Source organism: Nanorana parkeri, unplaced genomic scaffold, assembly GCF_000935625.1.
Source record: "Nanorana parkeri isolate BGI_ZX_2015 unplaced genomic scaffold, ASM93562v1 scaffold87, whole genome shotgun sequence".
In the NCBI taxonomy this organism is placed as follows: Eukaryota; Metazoa; Chordata; class Amphibia; order Anura; family Dicroglossidae; genus Nanorana; species Nanorana parkeri.
Genome location: NW_017306355.1, coordinates 437,812 through 451,290, shown reverse-complemented (window position 1 = coordinate 451,290; position 13,479 = coordinate 437,812). Strand labels below are relative to the sequence as shown.

The 13,479-nt window shown below is 40.3% G+C and overlaps 2 protein-coding genes across 2 annotated transcripts in view; one reads left to right on the top strand and one right to left on the bottom strand.

Moving 5' to 3' along the window:
• Positions 1 to 4,917, top strand: part of HK3 (hexokinase 3) — an 86,575-nt gene extending 81,658 nt beyond the window's left edge. Inside the window, exons 17-19 of the mRNA XM_018552405.1 lie at positions 1,767 to 1,922; positions 2,976 to 3,209; positions 4,634 to 4,917. Coding sequence (XP_018407907.1) covers positions 1,767 to 1,922; positions 2,976 to 3,209; positions 4,634 to 4,784 — 541 coding nt within the window. The 3' untranslated portion in view covers positions 4,785 to 4,917. The remainder of the gene's footprint in view (positions 1 to 1,766; positions 1,923 to 2,975; positions 3,210 to 4,633) is intronic.
• A 3,886-nt stretch (positions 4,918 to 8,803) lies between these two features.
• The window catches only part of UNC5A (unc-5 netrin receptor A), a 315,219-nt gene continuing 310,543 nt past the window's right edge, over positions 8,804 to 13,479 (bottom strand). Inside the window, exon 16 of the mRNA XM_018552406.1 lies at positions 8,804 to 9,711. Coding sequence (XP_018407908.1) covers positions 9,546 to 9,711 — 166 coding nt within the window. The 3' untranslated portion in view covers positions 8,804 to 9,545. The remainder of the gene's footprint in view (positions 9,712 to 13,479) is intronic.

Genomic DNA, 13,479 nt, shown 5'->3' with positions numbered 1-13,479 from the left:
GCCTCTCTCTCTCTCTCTCTCTCTCTCTCGCTCTCTCTCTCTCTCTCTCTCTCTCTCTCTCTCTCTCTCTCCCTCCCTCCCCCAGCGCCCACTCCAAACTTACCTTCCCTGTCCTTCAGGCCCATGGCCCTCTTCCTCGTCTTGGCGGCCAGGGGGCGGAGCTAAGAGACGGTCCTCTTAGCTCCGCCCCTAAGAGGCAAAGAAGAAGAATGTTTCAGTTTTCTGATGGTTGTTGTAACAATCAGAAAACTAGTGACAGCTGAATCCTGAACTGCTGCAGGATCAGTGTCACTAACTTATTATCGGCTGTTCTGAAGTTTGAAGCAGCATGATAATAACCAAAAATTTATTAATTTATCAAGCAGTAATAGTGAGATTAATTCACAATGACTGCTTGATATAATTGAATACATTAAAATACAATTTTTACGTTTAAAAAAAATTGTGAAAAGTGTAAAAAAAATAAGGGACAAATAAATGAATGTATTTATTGCATTTTTTTTTTTTAGCTGTGCTGGTTTTTGTAAAAAAAAATAATACTACTGTCCTAAGTGAGGCGTTAGGGCTACATATTTATATCACATATGTGTGTCTATCTGTCCTCTAAAAAACAATATATAATGTGTGGGTGCACTTTGTAAGAAAGTATATTACTGACGTGGAAGAATCACACGGCAAACATGTCAAAAGTGTGTCATTTACGAACAGAAACTAAAAACAAGTTAAATAATGTTCCACTCATTAAGGTGCCCATACACCTTACGACCATCGCAAGACTCTTGTCTTGCGATGGTCGTAAGCTTATTAAAAGCTCGTACGATCTGCCCATCTTGGACAGGCAGATCGTTCTTGCGATCATCAAGGGGTGGGCTTCCGATGACCGCAGTGAGGGGCGGGCTTCCGATCACTGCAAACGGGCAGTGTGCGCGTGAGCACACCGGCCCATTCGGCAGTTGTCGAACAAGTAGGCCACTAACCTGCCAAGAATCGTACGATTCTCTGTGGGTTTTCAAGCCTGCTTGTTCGACGGAAGATTTGCGACCGTACAGTAGAAACGGTTGCACGCCTTCCATACACTGTAGGTTTATCGTATTGCGGGGTTTCCCGCGATTCTCGTACGAGAATCGTACAGTGTATGGGCACCTTTTTAGACCTGCATGGAAGTATTTAGGCAGATTAAACATTTGCAATTTCAAAAAGATTTATTTATTTATTAGGGTAGAGATAATTGATCAACTTCTGAACAGACACACATTTTCATCAGTGCAGTCATCTATCAATATTTTGCTTGTCCTGAGAATGGGTCCTATGTAGTAGGAGATGCACGATGATTGCCTACCTCCAGTGCTCCAGCAAAGAGCTTGTTTGGCTTAAATACTTGAACTCCTCTTTTTTTGCTTGAGTACTTGAACTCCCATACTGGAAAAAGTGGCTGGAGCTTTACTATGTGTGAGAGAAATATTGTTGACCTTACAAAAAAGGTGGCAGTTTGGGCATTGCAGCTCATAGATTTCCCCACAATAATATTGAAGATAAATACAACATGCCTGGGATTTTACCACACTGTTATCTTCCCAATAGTAATTTTCTTTCTTGTCATATAAAACTTGATTACAATGTTGCAGAAAGAAAGTGTTTCAATCCTCTTATTCCCCAAAGTTTTTTTTTTTTTTTTTTTTTTAATAGCATACCTTTTAGAACCATAGCCTTCTATAACATGCTTCATTGCAATGAATGTGACAAGTGTCACCTTTAATTTTCTCCAGGTATGAGAAGATGATCAGTGGAATGTACCTGGGAGAGATTGTACGCCAAGTTCTAATTGAACTCACAAAGGATAGGATTTTATTCCGTGGCAAAATCTCAGAACAGTTAAATACCAGAGACCTCTTTCCTACAAAGTACTTATCTCAAATTGAAAGGTAAGAGACTTTTTTTTTTCTCTCCATTTTACTAAATTTAGTTGCATTAAACTGAGCTACTCTTGACTGTGTTGATCTGCAAACATATTTTTTTATTTATGGACTGGTGTTTTTTGGCAAGTTTGAGTATAAATGCAGAGCTCTCCCTATAATGAGGCAGTTGCATCAGGTGGCATTTCATTGGGTCACATGGGGAACACCTGCCTTCACCTTTCCGGGCCAGAGCGTACCAGGCTGCTAGGAGTTACGCAACCTGTAGCACTCTGGCCGGCACCCTGCCCTGCTCGTGATAACCAGTGACGTCAGTCAGCAGGGCTTGGTTCTGGACATGGCCATGCTATTCCCCTCCATAACTTGCACCACTAGCAACCATTTAGGTGGCACAGTCCTATATCCAAAGTTGTGTGTGTTGTTAATAAAGGGCTATTAATCTGCTCTGATATTAAAATGTGTTTTCCATGTTGCTCAAAACAATTCCTCAGGTATTCTGGCATCAATGTTAGCATACATGTACACAAGAGATGAAGAGATGAGGCCTTTGGTTATAATTTGTCTGGTTATAATTTCTCTTATTAGGCTGTGTACCAGCGGTTCTGAATGCACACTTGGCCACGGGGTAAAATAAAATGATTTGCATAGCTCGGCTTTCTTTTTCTCAAACGAGGATCAAACTCCTCCCTTTTTTTGTATTTGCAGATACCTTTTATGTTTTAAGAATGCTCTTTTGTCATTTTATAGTGGAGGACTTTTTTGGTTCATTTATGCTCCCCTTGTCATAACCTTTTCTGGTCCTTTTCCTAAGAGCTTTCCCTCTGTGACGCATTTTGTGAATATTCAAATACTGAGCTGGGTGAGTGGACAGGACCTGAAAAAGGAAGGAAGTGACTGGACAGTACGTGACGATTGGTCACACATTCCCACAGCTAAGGCCACTTCAGACTTGCAAACTTGACTAAACCTCTAAGCTGTGAAGTTAGGGAAATCAAATTCATGCTGATATTGCACTGTATTTCCAGAGATTATACACCAATTATACACTGTATCTTCTTCCAGTGATAGTCTGGGGCTCCTGCAGGTGCGATCCATTTTAACGAAGCTTGGTCTGAACAGCACATGCGATGATACGGTCATAGTGAAGGAGGTGTGCACTATAGTCTCCAAGAGAGCAGCTCAACTGTGTGCTGCTGGCATTGCCGCTGTTGTTGAAAAGATGAGAGGAAGTCGGGGCCTTGACCATTTGAAAATCACTGTAGGTGTAGATGGAACTTTGTACAAGCTGCACCCCCAGTAAGTAAACTTCATTTATAATTTGGCATTATTAATATGGATTTGAGGCTCTGTTTTGTGATGAATTAGTCCACACCTTTTAATCACGCAGAATACTGTGGGGAAAAAAAGGTGATCCTATAGCTAGACCCAATAATGGTCAACATAGCAATTATAGGGGGCCTCAGTTGTGGCTCTGGACATGTAATAGTTTAATTTTCATAAATTTGTGTTGTGTTTAACGTGCAGTAAAACCTGTGTACCGCTGTACCTCTATGGTGCCATTCTTTTTGAATGACACCCTATAACTCACTGTTACAGTAGCAGGTAACGCACCTGCACCATGCTGTGCACTATGGTGTGTTGCATTTAAAACAAAAGTAATGTATGATATATATTTTTTTTTTTTTAATTGTATTTATGGTAAGCTAAAATTCTGAAATGATATTGTGCTTGAGACAAAGGTCACCCAGAATGTTCAACATTTTTGGTGCTCCCTTTTTATCCTTTCTTTTTTCCTAATGGAGATGCTGGTTCTGAACTTAGGCGGCCTGATTCACTCCCTCACGCAGCTCTGCAGCAACAGATCAATTCTAATAGTACTCTGCTGCTGGCTGGCTCTACTATAGCTGGATCTAATGTTGCAAGGAGAGGCTGGACAGAGATGTTTAGTTCTCCTAGAGCCTCAACTCTTTCAGAAAGTGCTGTGACGTCCTTTCACTACTGTTGTAAACTCAGTGCGGAAGCATTGTTCTGAATGTGTTTACATTGCCTGCTGCCAGCCCTCCCATGGAGCGCTTGGGGAATAAAAGCCCAGGAGCTGACCCCGCCCTACCATTGCAGTCCAATGTGGCTTATAGACTGCATTGGTAAACTATCCTACCAAAGTTCCAAGCTGTACTTGCCCATCAGCTATAATGAAGCCAAACAAGAGGATCTCCTTTCACCTGGTGCATGTGTAGCGCAAGCAAGGCATCCTGTGAATAGAGTAGGACCACACAGAATAGCTGAGTTAGGATCTAGGGTGCATTGCAGTCTCACCACTGGAGATCCAAGAGATGAGATGGGTTACAGTCTTCGATGGACTTGGCTTGTAATTTATTTATTAGCTGATTCATCACAGGGAATTGTAGAAGATCCCTGTCTGTGTGCCGCTGTTTTGGCAGGGACAATTGCAGGGACAATTGTAGAAGATCCCTCTCTGTGTGCCGCTGTTTTGGCATCATGGAGTAAGGGGGAACAGGAGCCCTTACTGTGCACCAGGGTCCCTGCAACCATGCAGATTGGACTAGAGGAGGTTTATGCTGGACCAGAGATATAACATTATTATTATTATTAGCACCTTTTTTGTATATAATTTGTGAGCATGTCCTTTTCTTTTTTTCCACTTTGCACATCCCCCTCCAATATGACAATGTTGCTGTAACAATATATCTATTTTGCAGCTTTGCTGGTGTGCTTCAGAAGACAGTGAAAACATTGGCTCCCCAATGTGATGTTTCTTTCCACCTATCTGAAGATGGTTCTGGTAAAGGGGCGGGCCTAATTACTGCTGTTGCATGCCGTGTTGCTGATGCAGAGCCACGGGCAGCTTAAAAAACCCCCAGAACTTAAGACTGTTTAGGTATAGAGGGAGGGCTTTGTGCACTGCTGGTGCATGCTGTGTTGCTGATCCAGAGCACAGACTGCTTAAAGGAACTGCATTATATGAATGTTTATCATGCAGAACATTTACTATTTCTAATATTAGTAACATTATACATTTTCTATTTATATGGAATATTGTAAACAAAATAAATATTTTTGAAATAAAGCTTGTGTGGGTATAATATTTACAACTGAATAGTTATCATTACACCCATGGTTATAACTCATTTTAAGACTCAGAAGTAGGTATATTTGGGTTTGGGTGGAACATGAGTTCAAATTGAACCTAGCCTGTCACAAACTCGCCATATTCAGCCAGTTCATCCGCCCGAACCAATTTGTGGTGCTAGCACTACTGCCACAAAATGAAAGTTCCCTGCCTGGCAGGTACTTGTAATCTGAATGGCTAGAGGATCCTGGGTGATGTTATTGATCAAATATGGTCATGATTATATTTGGTCAGTGACATCAGCCAGCATCCACGTCCAGTTGGTTGACATGTAGGGACAGATGGGACATCATAACTGACTGGGGGCGGGGGGGACTAGAGGGCCCCGGCTTGCTCATTTGCAAACAGAAGCCGTAAATGACAAATCCCCAGCCATTATTTATAAACAATATAACATTCAGGGGACTACACCCGCTCTGCGCTAAATGCAATTTTAACAAATTTTTGCATTGGTACATATCCTCTGTCAGTGGCCATCTACCCCTGATATATTTATAATTTGCAAATTAGCCTTAAAACGGGCCAGAGAACATGGTTTGACAATTGTTTTTAGTGGTTTTTGTTTTCTCTTCTGGTTGCTCTTTTAATAGGTTTAATTTTAAAGAACAGTGAATGGGGGAAATATACCACATTATGGCCACTAGATGAAGCTGAGAACCATAGGAAATGCATACAAATAAATACATGTTAATAATGACATGGAATGAACATATAAAATGTAACCATGGATAGCAATAGTTACATTGATATGCTCATTGCTGCTAGTGTTCTCTTTAATTGTGATATTATATCCCAATACTAACATGTATTTATTTCCAATGATCCTCAGCTCTATCTAGTGGCCATATTACATTATTTTCTTTTCCTAATTCACTCTGTTCTTTAGTAGAATGTTCCTCAATAGATTTTATCCATGGAGGATAAACTACATGCAGATCATGTTTTGCCTGATTTCTGATTAACTGAGACTCAAATGTAACAGCAATTTTTCTATAGATAGATTTTAATAAATTGACTCCAATGTGTTATGGAAGCTCCAGAACACTGTTTCAGGGGTGTGACATGGAGAAACTTGCTTGTTAGCTGGCCCATACCCGACTTATCTGGGGCTGGACCAAGCTTTAACAATAGAATGAGCCCAGTTCTGGAAAGGTCTTTGTCTATGATCCTTCTCTTGCAAGTAGGCTGTATGTATGATTGGAGGCTTCTGGGCTGTAACCCAGGCCTAGAGGTCTGGTCCCTCTGGCAGGCTGTGTGCCTGTAGGTGCAAGTAAATCGGAAACTGAATTAGACTAGGACCTCCTTAAAGGAGAACTATAGGGTCAGTGTCTTTCCCCATAGTTCTCCTTGGGGTAACGGGAGGACACAAACTAGTGTTAATAATAAATGTTTCCTAACATAATGTAAAAAACCCTTTTTTTTTTCAAAATTTTCTGTAATTTTTCCTAATTATAATAAAAAATAAAACCCCCCAGTGGTGATTAAATACCACCAAAATAAAGCTCTATCTGTCCCCAAAAAATGGTATAAAATTCATTTCAGTACAGCGTTGCATGACGGAATAAACGTCAGTCAAAGTATCGCAGCGCTGAATACTGAAAAATGGCCTGGCCAGGAAGGGGGTCTAAACACCTGGTCTTGAAGTGGTTAAGTGCAAGCTGGGGGTGCCTGAATTTGAATCTGTCAGCAGAAGAAACTGTAAGAGCCTGCGGTTAGGATATTCCACCATTGCATTTCTAACTCCAGTTTTGCAATAAAGCATTTCAAACGATGCTGGGCCAACATTTATCCAATAATGTGAAAAAGCTGGTTGCCTCACTGTGTATTTAGCTATAGTACATTTGAGTCACAGACTAAAGAGATTTGCAATAAATGAGATTCAATTTCTTATCACTATACTGATTTAAATTCAGTGAATTAGGATTTTTGAAGCAAAGGTATCTGTAACTAGCAATGCCACAGGAAGTGCAGCAATGGCAGCCAGCATATTCCTCTTATTACAGTTCTTTGCTCAACATAGATCCTTCACTGGTAGACAAACCTCTGTAACCCTAAGCCTATGCAGGCAATGTTTACTCTCAGAGAATGAAAAATCTGAATGTTCAAAAATTGCTCTTTTTTATGTTACTACAATAAACTGCTGGGTGATCAGTGTTATGAGATTAATCTAATGGAGTATACTTGAGTAGGAGGTATTGCCATTTAGGATATAAAATATCCTAAATGAGACAGTTGAGCGAATAATTTAATGCTTCTCCCACTGCATTGTCACCTATGCTTTCAGTGGCAACTAAATGAAACCATGCCTATGCACAATGTGCAGACATGTTTTGTTACAAACCGCAAGCCTGCCCTGAGTAATGATGAAGCAACTCCTGCTAAAGTACATTAATTTAGACAGGGAGCAAGTGAAAAGAGGCTGGAGGAGATCAGCTGCACTGGCAATGTAGTTAAGAATGGGGAAAAAGGTGAAACTAGAATTACGATGTCTGTGCATGCTACTACATAGTTAAAGTGACACATTAAACTCAGGAGTCAAATCTTAAAAATATATTCAAGGACCCCAATTAACAAAAATGTATCTTATTTGTGTATCACTTAGCTGTAGATCCTTAATCATCTCTGAATACGTGCTGACACTGTCCTTCCTACTGGAGGGTGGCTACTTTTGTTCCCCATGGTCCCTGTGTGTGTTGTAAAGTAGTCACCGCTCCAAGCTCACTCCTGTGATGGACTACAATCTCCATACAAATTGTTAAACTAAACATGAGATTGTAGTCGATCACAGGAGTGGTGGCTACTTTACAACACACACAGCGGCCATGGGAACAAAGGTAGCCACCCTGCAGAAGCAAGGACAGTGTTCTGTCCTTCTGTCTGAAAGGACACATTTCAGAGGTGATTTGAAGATCTACAGCTGAGTGATCCACACTAAGTTACATTTTTGTTAATAGTTAAGGTACTTGAATCCATTTTTAAAATTTAACTCCCTAGTTTAGTGTCCCTTGAAACCTACTAATCCTTTTTGTTTATCTACTTTTTATATGGACTATCAGAGCTCTAATGTTCACCTATCTCAATCCCTGTGTTGTCTGTCAGGCTTCCTTGTCTATGGGAACACAAGATAAATGCAGAGGAAAATGTGGTTGGTTGTTATAAGCAGCTGAAGTATTGGACGTAGCCTGTACATGTTTATCAACCAGCTTCATCAGCAACTGTGCTTCATCTTAATAGATGAAAACCCAGAAATCTAATCCTAGAGAGTCAATATTTGTCTGCTACTGCAATCATGGATCATTTTCACTGTTGCATTTTTACACAGTCACATCCTGCATGACAATGAGTAAACACTAAATTTGAAGCAATAACCAGTTATACTCCTTGTAATCAAACCATACAGACTTATTAGCAATATATATAATTTATTTACATTCAAGTCACCTAAAAGTACTATACACCTTCAGCGGAATGAACATAATATATACATAAGGCCAAGTGTAAATACTTGAATGCACTTTAATACAGAATGTAGAAAAAAACACTGGTCATTACACATTTTATTGTTCAAATTATTATTATTTTTTTTCTTCTTGGTCTGAAAATAAAATAAAAAACAAAACACTTGTGCGCACACATACACAATCAGACACACTCATTCAGCCACTCCTGGAGCAGGGAGTGCTTCTGTTTTGCATATACAGCTGGTTTGAGGGATGAGAGGGCCAATGGGCTAGATTTGTTTGTATCACTCCTTTTTGTTCGGCTATAAACTGACCTGATGCTCCCTTCAATGTTCTTATGGCTATTAAATAGGAGGATGTCCATGTCTTTAATGGGGGGGGGGGGCAAAAATGAATATATTGCACCTTTTTCCACTTACCTGGGAATGGGTGTTGGTAACAAATGAACAACACAAACACTGGGTGTCACTGTCGCACCTGCACTGACAAGGTAGCAATAAAAGACACTTGGTTTAGAAAGAGAAGTAAAGTCTATGGTGATTGGTGGGTGAATTTCTCTGGGAGAGGTTTCTAGTGGTTTCACTCTCCAGTGCATCACATAGCAGGATGTGTTGGTGTTTATGAGATGGTCCACAAAATGAAACAACTTTGAACACAATGCCTCTTCTTTTTGTATTTGTCTGGAATGTGGCAACTTCTTGGTTAAGTCTTACCATATGATTGTTGTGTATTATATGAGAACAGCATTACCATGACGTGTGTTTAGCTGCAGATGAAAGTGGCATCTTGCTCCATCACTGAAAATCCTGCTCTGCATAAAGGAGCTAAAAGTCTCAAACTTTCACTGGCAGAGAAGTGCTAAAGCACAGAAAGTTGTGTTTTTAGCCTTCCATCCCCTCGTATGCCAGGGAGAGGGCATTTAAAAGAGTGACATCCACAGACCTGATATAGGGAGGTTGAGTCCTTTGGCCGATCCTGGACACAGGACTTGCTGGAAATTAGCAGGTAACTGGAACTTCTTCAGCACTCTGCTTCAGACATCATGTACATGAGAGAGTCTTGTTTGCCAATCTCTGCCACTGCAGCTGCCAGTCGTGCTAGGTTCCCATTGGGGAAGTTCTGAGCCTCCCATAAGTTTAAAAGGATAGCAGTAGGGCTTGACTTGGAGAGGAATAAACCTAAATGGCTGCAACAAACAAAGACAATGAGAACTTAATTAAGCTTATTAGCTGGATCAATCTTTCTAGACCTTTTTCTGTATATTATACTAACATCTGATATACAGAACCGATCAACAGCACTGGCTATGCAAAATACATTGGCAAAAAATGACCTAAATTATTAAAAAATCTACATGTCTACCTTTTCCACAGTCCACTTTTTTTACCATAGCTATAATTTTTAGAGATATGCTAGAGAAACAAAACATGAAACAAACAAGCGTAAAACAGACTGACTCCAATTTTAATAGAATGAGAAGAATCCGTTAATCCATATTGGGTATCAGGTGGTATTCCGACGTTGGGTTCCTGGTTCACGGAGATCATATTTTGAAACTTTGTTAGGGTTGGTTGATTTATACCATGCAAAATAATTATTAAAGTGAATCTATAGCCGAAACATTGTTTTTTGTTTTGGATAGAGCAGGGAAGGCTTAGAAATCCTTTCAACTTTTTACTGCTGCCTTGAGATCTGTTACAAAGATCTACTTTGTTAGGGTTGGTTGATTTATACCATGCAAAATAATTATTAAAGTGAATCTATAGCCGAAACATTGTTTTTTGTTTTGGATAGAGCAGGGAAGGCTTAGAAATCCTTTCAACTTTTACTGCTGCCTTGAGATCTGTTACAAAGATCTCCTCTTACTGATTGTCCCAAAGACAAGGTTTTTCACCAGAGGTAAGTGAAACTCCAACAGCAAACCAGACAGAAATGAAAGGCTAAAACATCGGTCAGCTTTTTTGCTTTGTTTTCCTGTTGCATATTTTTCCTCACTTCCTGTCTGGTAAAATGTCCCCAGGAAAGAAAGTCAGGGGAAATCCCTGGATATGTAGATAACATAGTCTTAAGCTGGCCATACACCTATAGATTTTCTGCAGAGTTTCTATAGTTGGAGGAATCTGTTGCACTTTTTCCATCTATCTACGCTAAACTGCGTGGAAGAAGGAATCTCCCGCTGGGCCAAGCTTTAGTATCTTGCTAGTCGATCCTGCTGGTTGTCAAAATACCTGAACAATCTGATTGGATGCAGGCATTGTTCAGGTGTTTTGAGAGCGAGCGGGGCTTACTAGCAAGATACCGAAGCTTGGCCCAGTGGGAAATTTCTCCATCCACACAGTTTAGTGTAGATGGAGGAATCTGTTGCACTTTTTACATCTGACCACAGATAATCTGCAGGAAATCTATAGGCGTATAGCCAGCTTCACCCACCCAAAACAAGCATGTAGCAAGTGGTTTTATCTATCATGAATGCTGCTGTCAGACTCATCCACCTTACCATCCATCAGTGTCCACTGCCCCCCTTTGCCAATCCCTCCACTGGCTCCCACTTGCCCAAATAATACATTGTACAATACTAACAACAACATAAAAAAGCCATCTACAACTCTTCCCACAGCTACATCACAAGCCTCATTTAAAATATCACCCAAACCATCCTCTCTGCTCTTCTCAAGATCTGCTGCTCTCCAGTCACCTTCTCCCATGCTCGCCTCCAAGACTTCTCCAGAGTGTCTCCCATCCACTGGAACTCCCTACCACCAATCTCTCCTATCTCCTACTCTGTCCACCAAGGTGATACTTGAAAACTCATCTCTTCAGGGCAGCCTATTCCACCTTGACATAACTGTCCTTTCACTTCTTCCATTAAATCATACCACACAATTATTACCTTTTGTGTCACTTGCCCTCCTACTAGATTGTAAGCTGTCACGAGCAGGGCCCTCCTAAAGGTGCCCATACACCTTACAATTATCGTTCAATAATCGTCCATGATCACGTTTTCATACGATATTCAGCCAGTTGATGGCACTATCGCAATTATTGTGCAACTGGCCAAATTTGGTGGAAAGGGCAGGTTAGAAAACTATAGTCGAAACGGACGAAAATCAATGGATTAGTGGAATTTCGTACAACAAAAATCGCAACATGAACACTGCTTGTGCGCAAACAAAAATCTGATGAAATTCGGCCAGTTAGTATTGCTGACGAACGATTATCGAAATCTACATTGGTGTGTGCATGATGGGCTATTTGAACGGAGATTGAATGAGGGTGCGATGTTGGGACCAAGAAAATTGAACGATTGCTGTAAGGTGTATGGCCACCTTAACACTCCTGTATTCAAATTGTAACTGTACTGTCCCCTCCATTTGGTAAAGTGCTGTGCAAACAGTATATAAATCCTGTATAATTATAATAAAAATAATGTTGAACGTTCCATCCATCTAGCTAATATCGCACATGGTACAGTGACTGGGTCGCTAAGAGTGCACTGACCTTGTCGCTCCCTCACTGACTGAACCAGCAGTCAGTTACTCTATCACTGCTCCCCTTTTGCAGTGTTACACTTAGCAAAGGTGCTCCGATATAGTGAATAAGAATTCCCTCCTTATCGATTCTGTTGCTGGGTAGCTGTAGCCAGCAACAGGAAAGCAGTATGTTACAAAAAATAGAACTGATAAATAACACTAGCAGAAAAATAGATTAATATTGTTTTAGTAATATTAATCTATTCAGAAATAATCTTTCAGGGTCCTTACTGCAGCAAACTAAATGTTAGCCTTATTTATCAGCATGTGCTAAATACAACAGTCTGTGTTTCCCAAAACCACCGGATTCTTCCACTGTCAAAGTGTGAGTGCTGTAGTGCTGACCACGACCTACCCTCTCCGTCTGGGATTACAGGAGAGTCAAAAATGTGAATCTGATTTCTGGTTTATGCACTATGACAGCTCTTATTTATTGTGCTTTGAAAAAGCCTGAATATTTTGTGAATATTCTTCATCCTATTCAGTTTCTACAGTAGAGCTTTCAGCATAATGCATGTATTCATATTATTGATATATGTACATCTATACAGAATTGTGTTAAAGATGCACAGCAATGACCTCCGCTGCCAGGAATAAAATGTGGCTGGACAAGGAATTGTTATACTCCAAGGAAAAGGTTTGATCCTCTCGAATTTATCCTCTGACTCAAAATACATTTCAATCATAAAAAATTTAATAACGGATTATATTTCTTCAATCATGGCTTGATTTGTACTGCTTTTAGGACCATTGGGTGTAAGAGAGTGAAACAAGTCATCCATATGAGGATGCAAACATTGATTTCTGGATTGAGGCATGTCTCAAATAGGCTTACATTCACATGAACGATCTTTCTTATATTCTTGCAAGCTCCCATTCACCCGCTTATCTAGCACAGCATGACTTCAGGTTCAGGTGAAGGCCATGTACCGTATGTGACTACAGACTTTGTGTAGTGTTCAGTAAATGGTTGCAGATTAGGACACTGCATAATCATTAGGGGGCAATGGAGTTTGGCAGCGTCAAACAGAACACTTCTGTGGTATCTTATTTCTTTTCATTCTCTGTGCTTGTTATTAAGGAAAATAAAAATGAATGTGAGGATTTCTGTAAACTGAAGATAACTACATGGCTATATAAAAACTAAATAGCAGGCAGATAATCTGCTACTAGCAAACTCTGCTTTGGAAATACCAGCTGTCCGGGTGTCATACTGATCCAATGACCTGACAGATATCCGAGGCACTTACCTGAAACAAGTATGCAAATTAGGAAATTTCACTTTACTCTCACTTTCTTATTTACATGCTAGCTCAAGATCAGTGCCTTGCAAGCCAGAGGAAGCCAAGTAAGTAGTATTTTTAGAAGGAGCCCATCAATGGCAACTCCACATTTCTCTCAATACAGTACAAGAGATGGCTGCA